The 23,786-nt window shown below is 38.4% G+C and overlaps 1 protein-coding gene across 4 annotated transcripts in view; it reads right to left on the bottom strand.

The window, feature by feature from the left end:
- Positions 1-273: 273 nt before the first annotated feature.
- Positions 274-23,786, bottom strand: part of slc4a3 (solute carrier family 4 member 3) — a 59,134-nt gene continuing 35,621 nt past the window's right edge. For all 4 annotated transcript variants that reach the window (XM_044365612.1, XM_044365613.1, XM_044365614.1 and 1 more), the window contains 17 exons: positions 23,599-23,744; positions 22,150-22,330; positions 21,752-21,887; positions 16,134-16,317; positions 15,224-15,329; positions 14,488-14,672; positions 13,825-14,047; positions 12,772-12,987; positions 12,528-12,676; positions 11,249-11,443; positions 10,799-10,984; positions 9,848-9,937; positions 9,567-9,733; positions 9,199-9,452; positions 8,224-8,393; positions 6,605-6,778; positions 274-4,307 (listed from right to left, as the gene is read on the bottom strand). In XM_044365612.1, coding sequence (XP_044221547.1) covers positions 4,230-4,307; positions 6,605-6,778; positions 8,224-8,393; positions 9,199-9,452; positions 9,567-9,733; positions 9,848-9,937; positions 10,799-10,984; positions 11,249-11,443; positions 12,528-12,676; positions 12,772-12,987; positions 13,825-14,047; positions 14,488-14,672; positions 15,224-15,329; positions 16,134-16,317; positions 21,752-21,887; positions 22,150-22,330; positions 23,599-23,744 — 2,840 coding nt within the window. In that variant the 3' untranslated portion in view covers positions 274-4,229. The remainder of the gene's footprint in view (positions 4,308-6,604; positions 6,779-8,223; positions 8,394-9,198; positions 9,453-9,566; positions 9,734-9,847; positions 9,938-10,798; positions 10,985-11,248; positions 11,444-12,527; positions 12,677-12,771; positions 12,988-13,824; positions 14,048-14,487; positions 14,673-15,223; positions 15,330-16,133; positions 16,318-21,751; positions 21,888-22,149; positions 22,331-23,598; positions 23,745-23,786) is intronic.

Here is a 23,786-nt window from a genome sequence, read left to right as displayed (position 1 = left end):
GTCTAACAGCCTTGTATTCTCAGACAACACAGGACCTTGTGCCTCTTTTACCACTATTGGTCAACCAGCACAAAAAATACACAGCTCCACTGGCTGCAGATGGCAGATGCCTACTGACAACTCATTTGGCTAAGAGATTATTGTCAAAAAAAAAAAAATACTGACTCCTGTCCTTAAAGTTAGGTGTTTTGTTCCCAGCTTGATCTACATTATGCCAAAATATTTTGGACCAGATGAGCAGTCTATGTGCAGGCATGACTTTTTCATCTAATGTTTGTTTCTTACAGTGTTGCCCTTCTAAGTGTTGTGTGTATAATTAACTATTTGCTTTAGCTGGTTAGGTATGGAAGTTAATTCATGACAAATCTATTCATCAATCACAAAACAAATTCAAGTTTTAATCAAGCTGATAATCAAGAGAAGAGAGCTTGCAAGGACACATTTCTCTGCTTAAAAAGAGTTTTGAGAGTTTTCTTAATTTAACAGAATCTGAGGTCTTAAGAATTTCAAACCGCTTACCAACATTTTTTTTTTTGTAACAGGCTTTAACAAGATGTGCCCACATCCAGCTATTAGGGTCATAATTTATGTCTTCTTACTGGATGATATTCCAGGTCATTTCAATAGATGATCTGCTTTCAGTTGAAGTTTACATGTAAGGAATATAAACTGCCAAAACACAGAGCATGTGACTTTGAAGACAGTGAGCAGAGGAAGCCTCCGTGCTCGCTTACATTTGACACACAACCCTTCTTGTGCACCTCACACATTTTCACACTTGAAGCTAAATATTTTTATATTGAAAAAAAAATGACTACCTGTAATGTTAAAGGGGTGACTAGTAGTGACCCCTTGAGATAAAACAACAGATAATTATCACCCATCTCTGCAGTTTCCTTCATTTTTTGGACCATTTTAGCGTCCTTCAGTTGACAGTTTTGGTTTTATGGTCCATAACTTAAATTTTTTGTTGACTCTCACCTCTCTCATCTCTCTCTCACTCCAGCTGAAGCAGGCATATTTTTCGGCAAAAAGGCGCTGATGAACCAAGTTTACCTGCCCAGCACCAAATATGTGACATAAACATCAATATGTCAAATGTGAGAGTAATATTCAGCTTGTTGTGAAGTCTTGCACCCAAGTGGTCGAAAAAAGAGCAATGCTGCTTTAAATTTGTTTGTGTTTGCTCAGTAGCTTTGTTGTTAATGAACTTCCATAAATCATAATCAGTTCTGCTATCTCTGCCAAGAAAAATCATGCCCCTGAAAACATAGACGGCCAAACATTTACATTCAATAATGTCATGAACACAGTGGTGCCAATAAGGAAGAACACTTATCAGTGTCTTTGCCCACAGTTTGCCATTTCAATCTTAGCATAAACCCTGAAAACAAACACCTGGTCAAAAAGGTCCATTAACAGCGAAGCCCATTGAAACTGAAACTGCTATGTAGTGCTAATGTAAAGCACATTCAGTGACTCGTTAACTCGGGGAGCTCTGGAATTGAATACAGACTACAGCAGGTGAATGCTTCACATCAAAGTGTAGCTTTAAATTGAGGCCGAAAGAAAATAACAGAGGAAAAATGATTAATTTACAGTTAAAATTCCACGTCACTTCTCCGGAGTAAACACATTGTTCCCTTCACTTGACCTCATTTTCTCCATTGTACAACACAAAAGCCTGGACTGTAAGCCATATACTTTTACATTGCAAGTGTTGGATTGCCTTGACCGCTTTATGTACACAAAAGTCTCAACAAACTAGAGGCTGGGAAGCAATATTTACAGATCGAAGGTCAGTTTCCCCTGAGACAGAGTTCTTGCATGGCTTGTAATGTAGGACACGGTTATGTAAATGAGATACACTCATTCTTGTGGTTGACTTTTATGCACTTTGGAGTTTTTCAGTTAATTGCATGACTGCAGCTATAAAATTATCTGGTGAATACATGAAAACATTATGAGTCTTTACTCTTTAGTTATATCTGAAAGCTATTCACAGAAACCTCTTCAGCCACAAAGTGTCTCCGTACTGATTCCACCATGAATGTATTATTATAGCAGGAAAGCAAGAAAGGTGTAAGAATAGAAGGTAGAAGATTCTAGACACTATTTTCACTGAACATGTCATATTTATTGACTAAATGTTGAATTTGGCAATAGTGACAGTGTGCAGAAACCTCCCTCTGCTTCGAATTGGTTAATCCTTCGCATCTACCACCTTTCAGAGTATGGAGTTTGAAAATGTCTTCCACGCAAACGCCGTATCATCTTATTGTCCTTGAATGTGATCAGAGAGTTCAGTGGGTCTTTTGTGAAGAACAGTGGACTATTACATCCACGTGAACAAGTTCAAGCACATCTGCTGATATCTGATCTTTGCCCACCGGTTTTCAAAACATTATCATGTTTGAGAAAAGCATGTCACAGAACATCCCGGACACATCAGGTGAATGTTTCACTTTCTGGAATCCTCTTCCAAAATTAAGTATTTTGAGCGTTGGGAATGTTTATCTAGAGTGTAGTCTAACACACTGGCTGTAGTGAACTCACATTGATTTTCTTTACACTTACTGTAAATAGGAGCTTCATACAAATCTGTTATCTTGGAATAATTGAGTACCTTATGAAAATCTGTGTAATTTCTGTGTGCAGTAGCTCTAAAAACTGGTGTTTCTGTGTTGCAGAAGTAAGGTTCCTGAACGTGTCATGACTGAATGGTAATTAAAATTCTATAGTGGGCTTGCAATATAAGAGGTGAAAACTAAATCTCTCGGTATTTCAAAACAACTCCGAACACAGATGGTACATTATAATTCCAAGCTCTGCAGTCTTACTGTACAATGCATCATTCATACATTCTGCCAACACTCAACTACTCCCCAGCGTTTTCAGTTCTTGTGTTTGCTTAGTTTCTATGCTTTTCCAGTGAAGTGTGTTATTATATTATTCATGACATCTGTGAAAAGTGCAACACGTTATGGAAATCTTGCAGAGAAGATGAAATAATGAATGAATAAGTGTGAGTTATTCATTGTGTAGTTTGAGTGTATAAAGTTCCCAATATATATATATATTTTTTTCAATTTTAAACCAGCAGTTTAAGCTATTTCAAGTCTAAACATCACTGATAATCAAGCATGGCAATGAGTCCAAGGGTCACAAAACAAATAGACAAAACAAAGTTGAAAAATAAGGTTGAGACCTTGTTAGTTATTTCTTTATACATCCAAGGTCACCATAATGGAGTAAGCGGACTGGTATGTTGGGTATTTACACCTAACAAAATATGGTAACACCTCTTGAAGGAGCTCATGCAGTCTCTAGATTTTGGCTTCAAGGAGACATTACATTTAGAGTGGAGGCTTTGTGCCAGGGAGCTGGGTTGGCAGTGACAAAACTTCCCAGTCAAGGTGCTCATTACTACAAGTCTGCATATAAAGGAAAAGGACTATTTAACTCCTTGTTTGCACATCATTGCAATCTATAGGTAATGGCAGTAGTATAAAGGAAAAAGGCAGCCAAACTACATAGGCAGTAAAATTAATTTTGGTTGGCTATCCTGCACCACCACTTGGATTTAGGGTCAATTCAGCCATACAGTATAAAATGTGGTTCACATACACAGGGTACAACATAGTTATTTCTCTATAGTTTGGTTAAAGAGATGTAAGATCAGTGAAGGGTTAAAACAGAGTTATAATAATGAATTTGGATGAAAAGCTACTTCCTGAATTAACAGAAATGAAAGCAAATTGACCCCATTTCCTACATTCATCACCCAAATCAGCCTGAATCAACAAGCCTGCTGTAGTCTTAGAAGTCACTATCATCATTGCACTTATGCCCCAAACCTGCAGAATAATTAAAGGGATAGATAGGATAAAAAGTTGAATAAAGTGTTCGTGTGTGTTTTGCTAGATTTGCATCGTCCATATCACATATTATTTGCTGGCGTCTGACAGAATAACATCTTCAGGGAGGTTAACACAACACCACCACCACAAAGATCTAACATTAGGTGTGCTCTTTTAGAAAACTGGAATAAACAAAGGTAAGACGTGATTATCCAGCTATAGCTTTTGTATATTTTACAAACAGCATTACTGTAGCTCCTCTCGCTTTGTCACTACTACCCAGAGACACTGAGGTTTCCAAAGAAGTTTGCTCTGATTGGTCAGAGCTAGAGGATGGAGAAAGTCCTATTGGCTGGATCCAACTTGAATTTATACAAGCATGTGAATCTCATTGTACTCATCTCGTCCATCTTCATCAAAGTTGGGAGAATCTTCGTCGCAATCCAGCTGTGAACAGACAGAGCATCCTCAGTCATTCTCATTCAAGGTTTGCTCAAAGTTAGAAATTGGGCATCTTAGGGTGCTGTCATACCTAACCTGTTTGGTATGATTCAAACAAACTTAGATTCAGTTAGTTTATCCTGGTGTGAAAGCTATTAATTGGACCCATGTGTGAACGACTTCCAGGCAAACTCTGGTGTGATTCGTTCGTGGTGTGGAAGCAGACCGAACGTGATATGTCATTTTAGTACTGATGTAACGGAAGGTAGTTGATCCGTGATATGTACGGATCACCCCCCACTATTTGGCATGTATGTGAACCTCTGATTAACTGCAAAATATAATGTCTCATTGGAGACAAAGGAAACTAACCACTGTGGCTACAAGTCATGGACAGACAGCGTGGTACTAACGGGGATTTTGAAGAGCAACAACCAAACCAGCATCAAACAGGTCCGAAGTGATATTTTCAGGTATGTTTACATGCTGTTTAGCTATCTAGCTGATAACTGATGTTAGCAGTGCACTTTACTCTGGTGAATGTTTGTTAGGTGGCTCCTTCAACAATCTAAGCTGCAGGACAAGATCTATGTCCATGTTTATAAGTTATCATCAAGTTTTGATGATGTAGACACAGGCTGTTGTTTCTTTCACTACCATGTTTAAAAGAGGAAGGTATCATGCCTCATATTGTACTTTAATTTAACAATTAAGTATTGAATATTTGATATATTTTAAGATTTTCTTTAAATATAAGACATCTTCAGTGTTGTTTTTATTTAAGAACATGGGCGGCAGTTCAGTGCTTAAATGTTTTACAGAATAATGGAAAGTAAAGTTATATTTGTCTCCCTTTTTTTGGGAAAAAAAAAAAGATCCGATCAGTGATTCAAAACCGCAATATGATCCGAACCATGAGTTTGGTGATCCTTTGCGGCCTTCGATTTTACAATGAATTCATAAGCTAAACTACACCTGAATTAATTTGCTGGTTGTGTAATATAAAGAGAGTGATCTCTTGATTTGCATATTGCATATATTTATGCAACACATCAGGTTATAACAGCAACATGTATGCCCGTCATTACATGGTGCAGAGATTGTCTCTGATTCATCAGAAAGTGAAGAGTTTAACCAAAGGTGTGTTGAGCTTGTGGCCTATCAGTGTATTTTAGCATTTCACCAATAAAAAGGGGGTGAATGAAATGTGATGACAACGTAGTAACTATTCACCCATAATATTACTGTATAAAAAACTCTTTTCTCTTGTGATTTTACCTGTTTGTCACTATTTATGGTAAAGGAGGTCCATGTGCAGTCTTGACTAATAAGACTTATAATTACTTATTTCTTTGTGAGTTCTTTGTGACACCAGAGAAGCTATATTTATACATTTATTTTAATAAATTAATATGAATGTATAAATTAATAAAGTGCTAAATGACTTGTTGTCAGTCTCTGGGTTCATGTAGCGCTGATAATGTAGGATGACATTGCCAAAAATTGCTTCAGGTTTACTCCATTTGGTTCCCTTGTAAAAAGTAATTGTGAATATGAAGCTAACCAGAACTAAAAGGCAACAATAAATATTTTTCTTCTTAGTTCGGACCAAATTAACCAAATTACAGGTATGAAAGCACCCTTAGGTACCAAATATGTATGATTCCTATAAAATATCATGTTTGGTAGAGAAGAGCAAAGCAAAGAACAAAAATGTGAAAAGTACATATATGATTGATATGGTTGATATAAGGGTGAAGGTAGAGGGGAGAGGGATCTGACATCATGGAGATCCAACTACTTCATTTTGTTTGAGGCAATTCTACAATGCCAGTTGTTCATGAGACCTTAGGAACAAAGAACTGAAAAGAAAGAAAAGAAAAGCTGTTTATCCTAGCTCCTGAAGAGGTTGACATTTTACAAATGGAAGGTTTTAATCTGACAGTGATGATATGTATGGGTGTAAGGTATCTAACCAAGAAAACATGAGTTCAGGATGGGCTGTGAATCTTTTTCTGGCTACAGCACAGAGCAAAAATAAATATTTCTATAACATTTGAAAATATTTGGATGAGAAAGCTGTCCACAATCATAGGGAGAAAATCATCAGGAATTTCACGGGAAAAGTTAATTTATAGCATTTCTTTAAGAGATGTTAGTTTTAGACAGAAATAAAAACATGAAACAACAACATCCATCCAATGTTAAATTTGTTGTAAAATAAGTATCCCTGGGCTATGTGGGATCAGATGATCGTGGCACAGATTCAAACACGCCGGGAAGGCCTCTGCTACCCAACCTACCGCCTGGAGCTCACGTTCCTCAAAAATCCGGGAGAGAATGAGGCGGCGCAGCGGCACCGTCATGATGAGGACGAAGGGGAACGCCAAGGAGGCCTCAGTAGACTTCACTACCCACAGAGCCACGATGCACCCCAACTGGAATATGGTGAACATGTTCATACGCCATGTCTTCACCTGAAGCAAAACACACACACGTGGTGGGTAATGGTTAGAAGAACCAAGCGTACACAGAGATACTCAAAACATGTAAAGACACATTATCCTGTTCACACTCGCCAGTTAACTGTTCCCATGCATGAAGAATATCTTACATGTTTTTGGCTCCATCTAGTGGACAATTCTGCATTTTATCATTTGTGTCCAACATGCAAGTGGAACTGAATTTTCTGTAAACTTTTTCTTTGATTTTTCATTTCATAAACTTAATATCTTACATGTAAACACTTTCAATCCAAAATATGAAACCACTTCTACTGACTTTTAAGACATAAGGTATTTGTAGGGGCTATAGTTGGTGTCAGTCCTCCTGATCAGTAGCTGTGCTGGATGTGGTTGGTGAATGTAGTGCTAAAGTACACTCTTTTTGTCCATCTTTGCAGTCCCCTCTTTGAGAGCAATTGTATCTTTTGTGTCTTTTCTACTTTTGTCACAGTACTGCTGTAACATTTTAGACACAAACATGTAGGTTGTTGTAGTCTGGTTGTGGTTTTCTATGGGTCTGTTGCCATTTTTTTTTCATATTTCCATTTTTAAAACAGTTTTATTTATTATTTTGGCCTCGCCACCCTTAAGACTTTCAGCTTTAAAATGTATTCTATTTGCAATATAGAAAACCTGCTTCTACAAATCTGTTTCCTTTGACCTTTGCTGATTCATGTTTCCACATTCTGACCCTGTACTGGTCTCATAATAAAGTTATTCTGTTATGCAACAAGTGTTGCTGGACGTTTTGACCTTTTCAGACTTTGTATCTGTTTTATGCACCTTGGAAGTGGGTGAGGTAGTGCCAGAAATTCCTACTCTGCTTTTACTCCACATTGCAGCAGCCCCCAAACTCATCCCAAAGGTCTTAGCAGTGACTTGTAAATATTACGTCACTGAGTGTGTTTATATGTAGTGTCCCTGTTGTTTGTTCTGGTCCTATCCTGGTTTTCATCGTAATCTGGATATGATGTTTATATGGAACATGGACATGCAATCTGATTATTCATATCTGTGTAGTGTTATGTATTGGGGGATCATCTCCAATAACAACTTGTATTTCATACAGCAAATGCCACATATTTTATCAGTGTAGTTATTGTTTAGACAGTCATCTGTTACTGAGATTAATGAAGAGATGTGAGGTGTCAGGATCTGGATGGCTTACCACCTCGACTTAATTTTTTTTCTGGGGGGGGTCCCCGCCCTGTACATATGATTCTGTCATTATAAAGCTTTCTAATAATTTGCGTCAGTGCAGGCATGTCTTTAAATCCTCAATATCCCATATCCTCATTAGTCATTTCTGTACTGAGTGAGGTTTTTCAGCAGTAAAGGATGGACCCAGTCTGGTTTCTCCATCACACCATTAATAACAGAAGATGAGAATATTTAAACATTCTTAGTGTGTGTGTTACCTTGGTAACGTAGATGTGGTCAGGGTGGTGCTTAGCAGGCGTGACCATAAGCGTGATGCGCTCATATAGCTGGATGCCTGTCAAAGAGGTGACCCCCATATACAAGAAGATGCCAAATAGCACAGCCAGAGGGATGAGGCGCAGCACATCTGTCATCACTATGGACATACCTGATGGACCGAGATGACTTAAAGGTGAGATAGAGGTATTTCTTTTTAAATCGAATTACTCTTCCAGTTACATTGCATACATGCACAAGTATTTACAACTGTGGGGAGAATTATTCATTCAACCAAGGCACATTATGCCATTTATTTGAAACACATTCACTGCCTTGGTTGAAACATTTCTGGGCTAATCCATAAAGCTGTACTCCTAATTCAAACAGTATTTCAATCAAACAAAAGCTCAGCAATGATGACTAATTACGGTAGCATACCCACACTGGATTAAGCCGTACTTAAGACTACTTTGGGAACACTGATTCTGAGAGCTGATTCATGCGTCATGAATGTCTAGACATGCAGGACCTACAGTCTGCCATTCTGTACCTTTGAGCTCATGTTTCTTGTGCCTTTCAAGAAACTTACTTGCCTGGAAATTCCAGCACAGTAATGATAAAAATATAACCCTAATGACCCCAAAGCAAAACAAGAATAATTGTTCTGGAATTGGTCAGTAGGTCAGATTCTGTTTTTCCAGCTCAATTTAGATGCATGTTGAGTGTTGATGTGATTTGCTTAACTTTGAGAAGCATGAACCATAAATCAAACTGCAGAAATCTGGTGGGATGTATGCATTTTGCATTTGTACAGCACACAAGAATGTAGCATAAAAATGAACTTGTCTGTGATTTAATGAGAAAACTCGTCATGTGTCACTTTTAGATAAAATAACATTTCTTGTGGGTTTCAAAAGAAGCATTCCTCCAAAAAGCCGCCTACACTCCAAACCGACCTTCCGCTTTCCTCTTACCAACAAGCACAGCCACAAGAAGCCCGGTCACCCTCTGCTCCTTCACCTCCTCGATCACAGGCTTTTCTCCAGGCGCTGTGGCTTTGCTCATGACAGTGAGGGCGTTGACATGAGTGACGGAGCGCACAGTCGCTGCAGTGAGCCACGGCAGGCCGAAAAGTGGACAGATGGCTCCCAGAATGACAATAAGCAGTAGATCCAAGTGGAAGCCTGAGCCTTTAACCAGGCGACGCTCCTTCTTGCTGACAATCAATCTGAGAGATTGAAAGAACAGACAGGGAGGTGGAAATTCAGTGAAGCACGTTCCAGTTTATAAAATATAGACCTTCCAGAGTATTACCGCTATAGATAATCTGTACTGTACATACGAAGTGATCTGAGTTTCCATGAAAATGAGGATGAAGACAAGAAGGGCGGGTACAATAGATGCTCCCATCATCCAGGGGGGAAAGGGCTGTTTATCACCAAAGGGACTGATGAACCAACCTCTCTTGTCAGGGGAGGTGACTGAAAACCCTGACGGCACATTGAGTTTCTAGAAGTAAATAAGACAAGACATGAGCAGGTTGAACGAGAAATGACTCTGATGTTGGAGCTGTAAACTGTACATAACTGTTGCTGTGACTGAAGTGATTGACAGTGTAGTTACCTGTGTGTATGTGTCAGTAATAGAGTAATCCAACAACACTGAAACTAAGATTGAGATGGGGATACCAAAGTCACCAATGATTCTTCTAGCCTGGGGGAGAAAAACATAAAGCCAGTAAAGTCTTCATTCAGCCAGAAATGAAACAATTTATGCTATCCAACACAGTATTCAGCAGAGTACTGTATGTCATCAGGGTCTATAGGGGCTACTGTTGGCAGAAAAAATGCTACTTTTGCTTCTAGTGTGTTTCTGCTTTATTTTGGTGTGCATAATGGTTTACAAGTAAAATTTATAGGTATAGAGAAGTAGATTTAGAGAGCCTGTAGAGAGCTGGTATAGAGAGATATGCAGTAGTAGATAGATAGATGATAGTGTACTTTATCACTCCCGATGGGAAACTGCAGTATGGGTTTGAAGCATGAAAACATTTCAGTATATCTGTTTTTAATATTGGACCATTCAGGAGGCTATACACACCATAAAACCTGACATTTACTGTGAATATTACAAAGATGGATATTCTGTGAAGTGTTGGACCTTTGCTAAGCCAAATCTTGTGATCATCTATATTTAGACATCATCCACAGGTGGAAGGAAAATACACAAAACAAACCTAAAAAGGAAAATATAAGATTTATTGGCAATACACATTTGTGTATCTGTGTTGATTTTAAGATTGAATTTAAAGGCACCCTGTGTTGTTTTTTAACCATAAGTAGAGCAATAGATCGATTTTTTTTCCGCAGCTCAACAGTTGGTGGCGGTAACACTCCCAGGGGCACAGCAAAGCTCCAGACAAGAAAGCGAAGAAGAAGGATTATGCTGGATTATGTAAAAATTGATGTATCTGTATAAATGTATCTTTTTAAATAAAAGCTTCACTGGGTACCTTTAAATGCCAATGAGATAGCCTGACATTCACAGTGTGTGAATATGTTTTTGAAAGATTACCTTGCCACCTAAAAATCGACTGTTTCGGAACTTCCTGAGGAAGAAGGCAACAAAGAAAGTGCCCATCATGAGGACCAGAGACAGAAGAGCAGTGTTGGGCTGGTTGAAGACATCATGAAACATAGTAGATTGGGTAGGGACAATGTTGGCTGGGTACGTTGACATCAGTGGATGCTCCTTAAACACCTGGAAACAAGAAGAGCCTCAATTTATCCATCATTGACTGGCGGTAGGGACTTTTTGCAGTTAGGGAAACAAGGATTAAACCTAATTTTTGGAGATTATCAACTTCATTAAAAGCACTGGACATGCAACATTCATCAAAACTGAAAATACATTAATAATTGAGAAAATATCATCTAATGGGGGAAGTATTTATATAAAAAAGTGTCTTTTACTGTCCATATTCTTGTAGAGCCCAGTGTGCTGTGTGATATCTGGAATAGTTACCTTGATGAGTTTAGAGAAAGTCTCATAGATGAAGATGAGGGAGATCAGGAAAGCAAAAATCTCCTGGGTAAAAGGCGAGATGTAGCGAACAAGGAAGCTGCCCTCTGCTGCCACAATCACCAGGACGATGAAGATGAGCCAGAAACCAATCCACACTCGACCAGTGAGGTACTCAAAATCATGGGCCTGACAAAACTGAATGAAAAGACACAGAGACATAATAATTATGTGTTCAGGGAAAACAAATTGTAATCATAAAACACTTTCATTTGAGGTGGTAAATAAATTCTGGCAATATTTCGTTTTACAGAAAATAAATAAAAACCTTCTTTTCAATTTAACATTACGGATTTTTCCGAATGCTTAAACACTGACAGTGATTCTTGAAGCACTATCTCTGATTCCATGAACGCTTGTAGCCAAAACATTTAACAAGTGTGACAAACTGAATGTACGTTCTTTGCTTTTTACTCAGTTTGTAATTTTAAAACACACTTTTTGTAAAAACATTGGACTCTACATCGCTACACTATTTTGCCAATTGCCTTTCCACACTGACACATGTGAAAACGCTTTTAGATAATGAGTTCACTTACAAATCAGAGTTTGAACACTATAAATAGGCCACAGGTAAACATTTGGTTTGGACAACGATGGAGACCAATATTGGACGGACATCATGCCAAGCCTGGATACGGCACTCTGGGCGATACTTTCCATGCTGCCTGGCTCAAGACAACATTGCATGTGATGTGGATGAAGTCTTATGGCCAGATCCACAATTTTTTTTCTACTGCACTTTTGTTGTTTGGGGAGTGTTACAGTCGAATATTTATTTGTATTGATAGTGAGTTATGTTCAGAATACACATACATACTTTACACATTTGGATACCTTTGGATACTTTGTGTGCTTATTCAAATGATGGTTTGTGTGTGTGTGATGCAAAAATACAAGTTTTTAAAACAGTCTGAGGAGTTTTGCAAGAATTGTTTGCTTTTGCAAGGGAAATATAATGTTTTTCTGGGTTGGTGGTTAGTGTGTAGAGTTTTGCAAAAATAGCCCATAGTTTCAAAGATAGTGCCTGAACAATCAGAAAAAACTGCAACATAATTTATCATGATGAAATTCTGTTTTTGAATAAGTTATTTAGGTTCCTGGGACATTAAACACATTTTAAGGAATTATGTAATCTCTTCAAATCAAATATAAACTGGAGTTTATGTGTAGCAGCTGCTATAGGACACATATACAATTTCTGTGTTTTCAGCTATACTACCTTGTAGAAAGCTTCTTCAAACACCAGTAAGGGTCCTGAGAAGCCTATGATGAGAAGAGGCTGACCAGCAAACAGTGAGAATATAACTCCAAGAGTTGCAGTTGAAACGATAAGCTCGGTCACTCCCATCATGCCCTCCGTTTTCTCTCCTGTATGCAAAAACACGAGGTAAACATATTAAGAGAACAAATATCAAAATGACAAGAAACTAAATGTGTCCATGTTGTTCATAGTTTGAGCGTACCCAGCAGGCCACCGAAGGTTATAGTAGGCGACAGTGCAGCAAAATAGATGAAGATGACGGCAGCGATGCACTGCATGTCCAGGGCGTCTTTCAAGTCGCTGACATAGTGCGGGTAGCGGCGGCGGATGTCGTGGATCAGGCCTCCAAAAGGGATCCCTGAACGCTTTAATGGGTCCACCTCCTGGTCTCCCTCCTCCTCCTCCTCTGGACTCACATCTAACGGGTTTGTTACACACTCAATTACATAAAAGAAGCTTCTACTGATTATAATCATATTATTAAAACAATAAGTCAACAATAGGCATTAAAGGCACAATCTGAGATCAAAATATCAAGTCACCACCAAAACCTAAAACATAAGATTACAACTCACTATCACCCTTTAAATGAAAACCATGGTAATATTCTCTAACAAGTATTGTCTGTGTAGCTACAATCTGATATATCTTATTAAACTGCAATAGAGCTCCATTGTTGTCCTGAAAAGATTAAAACCACATCAAGGAGCCACATGGTTGCCCTGGGCGACATGTTTCTTCATTTCAGTGAACATAGGCTCTGCAATTTATTTTGAGTCAATCCCACATTCACCATCCTGCTGCTCTAAATACTGTTATTATTGCAGTATTAATGCACAGATGAAAACAGTTCACAACAAATGCACTATTTACGCCTTACTGAGGAATAAATACCCAGCAGTCTAGCTGTTTTACATTATTATTGCATTGTTGGGTTCAGTCTCTTCATGCGGTTTGTTCATAATTGTAATTTAAAAACTCTAATCACGCCATCCTTATTCTTTAAGCTGCTTCTGACTTTAGCGCCCACTATGGTGGCACTTCATTTATAATTAACATATAATAATAACATCAAACTCTTAGTTATTCATGTGAATATACTTCAAACTTATACTGTAAAACATTACTGTTTGGACCTTTAAACAGGTGGATTACCTTTTTAAAAGCAATCATCTAATTAGTTACTGTTACTGTTATCTTTTCCCCTCCTTCAAACCAAGTAACTGGAGATTTTCTTTAGGACTTGACTGAGTACCTTTGTTGTCCATGTTCTCCACTCCATATATAGAGTGGTGCTTTTTAAGTTCTCTTTCCTTCCTCTTGCGCATCATCTGCTTCTGGAAGTCAGCCACCGTCTTCAGGAGGTCTTTGCCTTCCACATCTGAGGGCGGAATGACGATGCTGTAGTCCAAGAATTCATTGATACCATTCAGCAGGTCCTGTCTGTCGTCAGCAAAGTAGGCCACCTCGTGGAAGTTCTACAGCAGGATGAACAATGAATGTCAGCACCAGAATGCTGATAAAAGGCCATTCGAGCTAAACAGGAGTTTATATATAAAGTATATGGAAGAAGTGAGAGGTGCTATATTCTGAATGTCTATGTTATTAGTTATTAGAAAATTACTTCAAACAATTATTCAACTCACAGGTGTCACTAACAGCCACATAGTGGGCCATGCAGTCAAGATGATTAACTCAAGAAAAATATCAGTGGCAGAGCATAACTGAGATATATGACTCTCCATTTTACTCTACACTTCCCAATAATGGGATTTTCTAAGCTTCCTCTTTGCAAGAAAACCCCATTTTTTAAATCCAATTTCAGTGAAAACTGGTACTGGATCTGTTTGTTATTTTACTTTGTTTTGTGACTAAAACCTTTGGTGATCTGACTGATATGTGGAATATTCATATCTACCTTGTCAGACATGAGCGTGGAGAAGGACCTTCCAATCTCATGATAGTCCACGTTGGACTGACTGGGACCAAGCAGGACGAAAATAAAGCGAACAGGGACGGGAACCTCCAGCACCGACTCCAGAAGCACTGCCTCGTTTAGTCTAACAAAGGCCATGGCTGGCTGCTCCAGAAACTCAACACAGCCTGACAGGAACAGTAAAAAAAAAAACAAAAAAAAAACCACAACATGTTGATTTATTTGTGATTTCTCACATCTTCACATTAAGGGTGACATTTATGATAACACAATCTGACTGCTAATAGAACATTTATTGTCTGTTTATTATCAAATAGCTTAACAGCAATGAATCTGCTGCTGTTTGAATTCTTTTGTTGTGTTTATTTGTTGTTAAGGCAAATATCAAGACGTCCTACAGCTTTATGGCAAAAGTTTCCAGGTCCACAGCAGCTGCAGAAATGCTGACTTTACATTAACAGCAGCGTAACACCACAAACTACAGCAAAGCCAGAAGCTGATCGGAATACACAGTAGTAGGCACCATTGTTGGTATAAAATGACTACAATCTTATACTGATATAATTGAATTTTTTTATTTTTATGTTTGAGACCAAGCCAAGTGGGTAACTTACAACAAGCAAATCACTGTCTCTTAGTACTTTATAAAAACACAGAATAGAATAAAAATAAATAATGCCTCTAACTAATCTACTTTGTCAAAAATCCCATAGCTTACCAACTAAAACAATGACAGCTTCAGCATCTTTGGGAATCTTGGCGAGCAGTTTCATAGATCTGGCTGCAGCTGGATGGCTCTCAGGAGGCAAAGGGTGGAGAGATTTCTTGGAGGAAGAACAGTACACAGATTATCCACATTATTGTTCCGAATAACATGATGTGACACCATAATGTTGCATGGGACCAATAATGTGGAGTTATTGTGGGAATAGCAATGTATGTACTGTATGAACTATGAACTATAATATTCTTATGCCCCTGTGCAATTCATTTTAAATCGCACAGCCGGATGACTGGTTCTTTATGTTTGTACCGATTTTTTTTAATAGGCTGTTTTAAATTTGCCAACATTTTACGCCATGGGGAACATTAAGTTTTCACAGTTAATGCATCAAGAAGTTTTAACTAGAAGCACCTGTAAGCTGACTAAGGACGTAATTTAACACATGTGGCACAGGGAGACTTGCTTTCTCCAACTTCAAGAACTACCTACACGACTTCTGACCTCATGGAGGAGTGTTTCAAAGAACAATGCAAGAGCCACAGGCCTCACATCAGGAATTTAGTGTAATCATGATTAAATCTATGCTTACTGGTGATTCTTAGAACTTAATGCAAACCATAACCTAAAACAAGACAGCTCAACATTCCTTTTATCTTTGTCCATTTAGATAGCTGAGTTCAATTATCCTGGTGGATTCTTGTCAGAAGTGTTTAATCATTTACTTTAGCTTTGGTAAACCGTGCTGTCTGCCTGCACTTTTTCAACTACGTCACAGTCTATCATCACCCAGATCTTATATCTCTCAGATCTCTGCTTCTCAAATTGAAACAAAAAGTAGGCTAAAGGAAATGTGTAAAAGAGAACTAGAAAGACAGATTAAAAAGCCAAAACATAGGAAACTTACAAACAGGCTGACAAACACATCTTGTTTGGGGTCGTATACCGGCCCTTTGTTATCGTGGTGTTCATCTTGCTCTTCAGCCACCAATGGCAGACTAGTGTCCTGGACATGGTTGTGATTGAAGCTGCCATGTAGACTGCTGGATGAGTGGTGGCGATGAAAACGATGTTTCAAATCACTCGGATGGCTGTGAAAAAAAAAAACACAAAAAAAATCAGTCTAACAATAAAGTATCTACAGCCATGCTAGCAGCTTTGTGAGGCTGTATGTATGCTTTGAGCTAAATGCTAACATCAATATGATAACGTGCTAAAAACAACAATATTAACATGTCTTAATTTACTATGCTAACATTAGCACAAAACACAAGTACAGCTGAGCCTGATGGCAAAGTCATTAAAGTATGTTTACAGTTCCTAAACCAAAGAATTGGACAGATTGAAATTATAAACTGATGACAGCGCTACAGAAAATGTCAAGGAATCACAAAAGTTATTACATTTCCTGTGGGGGGCATGAATATCTGGGTATCTTTTCATCTCATTCTAATCTGTCCAATAGTCCAATTTTTTTCACTCTAAATCCTAAATGTCAACATGCTGGTAGCAGTAGATGAAAAGTCAGGGGATCAATGTAATAGCATACATCATCTGGGAAACATGAATGTCTGTACCAAATTGGATTTTTTGTTTTTTTGACCTGCTTGTCACACTGGATGAGAAGTAAATGGTTCATCAACTTCCATTAGGATTCATCCTCTATCAGTTGCAGAGACATTCAGCCTGGACCAAAGTGGTGGACCAACTGCCACTGCCAACCATCGAACGGACAGGCAGGGTGGTCCTGTTATGTTCTAATAAACTGTACGATTCCAAATTTCAGTCTCAGTTTGTCTGTAAAGTATTCATGAAATTATTCTAAAAAAACAGCCTTGACTTTAGCTTCAACCATCTAAGGCAAAACACAAACCATCCAAAGCATGATGGAAGGTCTAAAACAGGTAGCTTCATTTATTTGTGATTTCACATAAGAATAAGAATAAACTTTCTCACACCTTCTCAACAAGAATGTGTATCTACCTGTTATCACTTCCAGTCTTAAGATGATGGAAATTATGATTATTATGATGACAGTAGTGCAGTTTTCAGTTATATAAAAAACTAAATAATTAAAATAATTAAGTGGGCTGCCAGATGATTTAAAATTCTAGAAATGCGCAGTACAGCTGTGATAATTGGTCACCTAATCCACCTTTCATTCGACACGCTGAAGAGCTTAACTTCACGCTGTGGCAATGCAGCTCATAAATTTAGAAAACTTGTCAGCAAAATCACTCCAATTTTAAACCACTTTCCAGGTCGAGCTAATTAAAAAGCTGTTACAAGGAAATCTGGGTTGACACAGCTAGTTTTCAAAATGTGATTTTGCATTAGTACATCAACAAAACAGCCAGAAACTAAGCTATATAGCCTTATTATCTGTACTTTTGTGCGCATGTGAGTTTAAGCACATTTCAATCCCTCTTAAAGAGAAGTATTTAGTGTGTCACACCAGCCAAGTTTTTTAACACCGCTTCATTACATCACTGCTTAGTACAATGGTGACATCATCTCACTCATTAAGCCCACATGGTCCAGTAAGAAGGCGGCCAAATTGGACACAACAGCACCCTGAGACAAAAGAAGGAGGTGCGACACTGAAGTGAGTTATACTTAAGACGTTTCCTGTGGATCTTTAAAGTGATCTGAGTCAGCAATGAGCTAAATTCTAACAGCATCTGAATGTGTTTCTTTCCACATCGTAAATCTGATATCTCACACTTGTGATGACTCTAATGATAGAGTGTTTTTTTCCCTTTGGAAACAGCCAGTGACATGCTGGGAATTTATGTGGAAAGGCTGTGAAAGACAGAATGACCGCATGATGGCTTGCCAGCTTACTTTGTGCACATCAGTCGCTTTGTGTGTATGTGTGTGTAAAATCCATCCCGTGCACATTAGATTTTGGTGAAAGACAGCAAATTTGGTCACCATAATGAAGCAATATCCCATTAATCTACTTGGCCTAATCCAAACTTTTGAAGTGTCATCAGACCACAACATCAGCCACGCAAGAATACTGTTACTGATCAAACCCAGGCTAAACCGTTATGACTTAATAGAGGGAGAGCCAGACACAGAAGGCTGGACCAGTGGCTTAGGAGAGTAGAGACATAAGGATAAGAAGAGTTCCTTGTAAAAGTAAAAGTAAACAAGTGTGCAGATATGCAGAATTGGACTCCAAATTTATAACAATCTGTAAACAGGCTCCTCAAGGGTCTGTTTTAGGGCCACTGGTGTTCTCTCTATACATAATATTTGTTCCCCTGTAAATGATCTAAATAACATTTTTATGCAGGTAATACAATTTGTTTACAGTAGATTCTTTTGAGTCACTGACAATATCCAATTTACAAGCTGATTTTCACGTCTCACAATGGGCTCTTTCTGTCTGTGATATTAAATGCAAACAACAACAACAAAGAGGTAGATGTGTGTCCACACTTCCCAACTATGGGTAGATAATAATCTCTCTTTCAAATTACATGTCAAGGAATTTATGAAAAACTCAAACAAAAGCTAAACTATCTGTGCAGACACAAAAAATGGTTTCTCTCATTCAGAGGAGACCTGTACTACTTTAGTAAATATTCATAACAACCAAATTAATAACAGAGCTTGGTAAAAAGGCAGTTAAATGCTTTGCTCCACTCAGATTGAATAAACTGCAGCAGGACAAGGTTTTATTTAATGCTGGTTTGATGTCCCTCTTTACAGTCTCACCATTTTTATCTTTTTGCTTTTCTAAATGTTGGACAGGGCATACATACAAAGGAGAGTGAACTGCTCTCATTGGACCAGTCTGTATAAATAAAGGTTGAATAACTGAATGTGCCTCTTGGGGAAGGCTGTGGCTCAGGAGGCAGAGTGGGTCTTCCACTAACCACAGGATTGGCGGTTCCCCAACCCCTCCTACTGTCTGCATGCTGAAGTGTCCTTGGGCAAAATACTGAACCTCAAATTGCTCCCGATGGTCAGGTCAGCACCTTGTATGGTATCTTGCTGCCATCAGTGTGTGAGTGTGTGTGAAGCAGTGAATGAGCAGAAAAAACACAAAAGCACTATATAAATGCAGCCATTTACCATTTGCCATTTCTGATGGCATTCATTGTGTTTTTGCATGGCTTGTCCTTCCTCTGGTAATTCAGTTTGACAGCCAACATGCAGTAAACTTGTTTTGTTCATTATGTAACTCTAAAAAATCTATAATGCACTATATGTACTAGCGCACTATTCCATTGGCCATATGTGTTGGGGTTAGTTAAGCTGGCATGTCAATGCAAGTGCTAATCAATAAGCAGGGAACATTTGACGGAGCTAAAGATTGTGTTAGGGTACCATCACAGGATATCATGTAACTATCCTCTCTGATACATCATGACTTGCAAAGAAACCTAGCTGGGTGAAAGGGGCTCAGAGGTTTTCTAGTGGGAAACTGAATGTAGATAGTGACATCTAAAATCAAGTTGTGGTGTCCCTTGATAACCATCCGCTCTCCAAATCTACTCACATACACTTCCATTTCACACCCAATAATTTCCAACATCATTGACCTCAATATGGACAGTCAATATCTGACAGCCATCTTATCTGATAGCTGGAGTGGGCTGGCAGGAAAGAACCTGCTTCACTATAGATAAACCACAAAGCACCAAATCTCAGAAGCTAAAATAACAAGTGACCCCGTTAGCAAGAAACAGTAAACCTCTGGCCTCTGGCAAGTCAGCCAAACAGCTTGAAGTTCAAACAGTCAGTCTCCTTTCATGTGAAATGCCGGGTTTTAGGCCTGTATTATCTGAAACCCAACATTTTAGAAGCATAATAAGACTGGATTTATGAAAAGTAACAACACTGTTAGAAATGCTGATTTTAGAGTAGCAAACTGTCCTTTGTGTGCTCAGTGTGTTGTATTGAGCATTAGATTGAAACATCAACTCCTTTGTGTATATAACAGAAGTAAGTCTGACACGTGGTAGGGTTGCAAAGGCAAAGATTTTAACAAAGGCATAAATCAAAGGACCAGGATGGCTCACACAATGCAGCATCATTTTTTTAATCTGATGGTTGAGGTTTTAAAACCCAGTGCAGCTACAGTGCAGTCTTGACATTTGCAGCTTAGTCAGCCACGGGGAAGTACACCAGATGATGAGCCAAGTGTTGTTAAATGCCACATTCTGGAAATTCCCTGGTCAGTTCCCTTGAGTTAGCCTTTTTGTAACAACCTTCAGTGCAGTAGAATGATTAATAAGGAGGAGCAGGGGAGAGGGGCTTGGATTCTATTATTCATGCTTATTATTATATACATGTTATATCTACAATTCATGTTTAAAATGTAGCAGTGTCCCCACAACCAAAAACTGATATATCTGTTTATACATGAATAAAGAAACAACTCAATTTAAAATGTCTCGAGAAGTACTATAGGAGTAGTAGGGTTAGTCATCGAACTTTGGGATTCATTGGGACTGGCATGTTTGAGATCAAATGGAGCTCTGTTGCCAGGGTAACTAACACCACAGACAAGGTAAACAGGAAGAAGCTTTTCTTCAAGCTTACAGATTAAATACATCCTCATCAATTAACCATGAGTCAAAAATACTGGATTCACATTAAAGTGACAAGTACTTAAAGGATAAGGCTGGCAATATTGTATATTTGTGTTATTGTCGAAAATCCCATGAAAAGACAAAAACAAACTATTACTCAATCTTTCAATAATTTCCAACTTCCTTCAGCTGTCTGGCACTCAAAGCCCATTGGTTCCTTCTGAAGATGTAAATCTTTAAAAGTGGGTCCAATTATATGATTTATTTTTTAAAAAAAGCCTCAAACAGCTTGGCTGTCTTCAGTTTTTACCAAATATTACTCAAACCGGAGTAAATAGCGCATTTATTAGGGACTATTTTCAGCTGGATTTGGAGTGTTTCCAACAGCAGGACACTACGTGGTATTGAGCCAAAACAACCTACAGTGCACATGTTCATGGTAATGTAGGAACGTGTACCCAGTCCAACGGTGTGACTTATTGATGTATTTTTAATAGTTTTTGGAAAACAATGGAGCTCTATGGTAGAAAGAAATAAGATAAATAAGACTGTGGCTGCACTGACAATGCTTCAGGCTCAATTCATTTTTGGTTTTGGTCTTTTCATGGGATTTGTTGACAAAAGGAAAAATACAGAAAGCACAGAGTTGTATTTCTACAGACCAGTAGCCAGACTTTCCATGATAATATATTTTATCAGAAATATAGTCATTGTTTCCAGTGTAACCAATGCTCCCCCCTGCCTTATAAAACAGAGTTTCTAATGAATAGCAGAGAGCCAGTATTAGTGTATAACGTATACAAGTGTCAAAATGTGTCAATATGTTGCTTTTTTTACCTATTACTCAAAATAATATGGTCATAAATGCATATTTGACTGTTACAGTAGGGGATTAGAGTCAGTCACTTGTTCTGTTTGAAGATATAACATCAAATAAGATGTATTTTTAAGTATTAGTGTTTGCCTGGTTACTGACCTGTGTTTTAGAAGCAGAGCCCGGAGAACACAGGCTCTGTCCTCAGCTCTTATCTGATCAGAGATGATCATCGTCTCCACAACCAGATGGGCGATGCCGGGCAGAGAGTTCTGCTCAAGGTCTAGAAGGATGGCACCTGGGAAAGGAAGGTACAGGAAGACAGGGAGCCAAATGGCAGCTAAGACTGGGCTGTGTGAAAATTATCCACATCCTGTGCTTGGCTGAATGTTAATCAGGAGATTTCTTTTCAAGCCAACATATTACTGGGAAAACATTGGATTATGGTCAAACTAGATTTGATCAACAAAGAAACTTTTTGCTTCCTTTTAAATGTCATGTTTATCCTTGTGGATTTTATTTCAGATTCAGATTTCTGTACGCGTGCAGGAGCCTTTTACCTTGTGTGATGGTGCGGCGAAGTTCCAGCAAGCTGCGGAAAGAAAGTGAGGCCACATGAGGTTTGCCCCAGCGGTCCGTCTCCTCCTCCACATCCTCTTCAAACTTGATCCAGCGAGCCCGCTCCTTCCAACGCATTTCATGGTCCTTCTCCACAATCAGCTCATTCAGCTCCACAAACAACTGAAGATGAAGTAGAGCAGATATGTAAGCCCAAAACACCAGATCCATGGTTTAAAAAATGATTTGGAAGAAGTTTAACATCTAAATATTGCTAACACAGCTTGACTCAATGGGTATAAAACAACATGTTTCAAAGAATAGCTGTTAATGCTAAATGATCTAGTTTCTGGGAACAGATTAAAAGCTGTCAGCGTTACCTATGATTTTTCCTTCTCTTCCTCAATGTAACTTATATCAATAAACCAATAAGGGTACAAGACACCCGAATCCAATACCACAGAAAAAAACAGATGTTTTTAAGGGCCAAATAAGAGGGAATCTATGTAGTTTGGACTGAACTAAGAGAGTAGAGATACATTTTGTCACATAGATGTCACAAAGAGTAGAATTTTTTTTTTATAAAGGGATCTCAGAGCAACACAAAATGATACGATTTGTGTTTTTGTGACATGATGTGAAACATAAAGAGCACTTTTATAGTGTAGTCTGCTCTGGTGATTAGCCACGTCAGTGAAGAGGAATGTGATTAAGCTAAGACTAAACGTTTGAATTTTAAGAGATATGTTCCCTGTTAATTTCAGACACTTGAAGCTATCAATCATTTTATGATAACAATGGATCATTTGACCATATGTAATGTGAAAGGTGTTGCTTGTAGTGATAAGCCCACAGAGAATTATCTCCCAGCCGTGCAGTTCCCCTCAGCACTATAGAGTGTTATAGTGTCTTTCAACTCATATTTTAGTTTTCGGTTTCGCAACTTCATTACTGGGTACACTCTTGCACTACCTGCCCAGCAGCAAATGGCAGACAGACAAAGTTAGCAAGTACCCAATAAACCTACAGTAGTGGATCATTTAGTTGCTAAAAAGTCAGATATGTCCCCTAAAGACCTGGTGAAGGCCAAACCAGAGCTACAAGGAGTGTCAATATTGGACTTAGATTTGTTGTGTGGCCAGAAACAAAAGTCCAATTGAATGCTAATATTGTTCTTCTTCTGGATGTGTAAATGGTCAACTGTCACCTTAAGACTTTATACAGTGATAATATGTCAATGTCAGGATGTTCCACCTAAGCAGACAAAAAATAAATAAAAATACCTATATGAAGATGATGAGACTACAATAAATAAATAAATATTTATAATTTTGATAAAGAAAACCCAAATGTGAATTTTATGTTGCCTAAATATTGAAGTATTTCCCCAGTGATCAATATTCAATGTAATGGAGGTGAGAGAAAAGCACTGTTGGTAGTGTGCTGCAGACCTCATGAGTCTTCTTATCTGCTGCTCTCTTCTTCTTCTTCAGGCTGGATAGTGGTGTAGAACTGTTGCTGGCCCGGGTCATCTGACTTCGGGATGACTTCTTCACCAGGTGGCGTCTCACCCCGGGGTTGTCCTCAAATCTGTGACCTGAACAGCAACAAGTATTTTAAGTCCAGAAGCAAAAGGTCA

This window comes from Thunnus albacares, chromosome 11 (assembly GCF_914725855.1).
Source record: "Thunnus albacares chromosome 11, fThuAlb1.1, whole genome shotgun sequence".
NCBI classification, from domain to species: domain Eukaryota; kingdom Metazoa; phylum Chordata; class Actinopteri; order Scombriformes; family Scombridae; genus Thunnus; species Thunnus albacares.
This window is presented reverse-complemented; position numbering and strand designations above follow the sequence as displayed.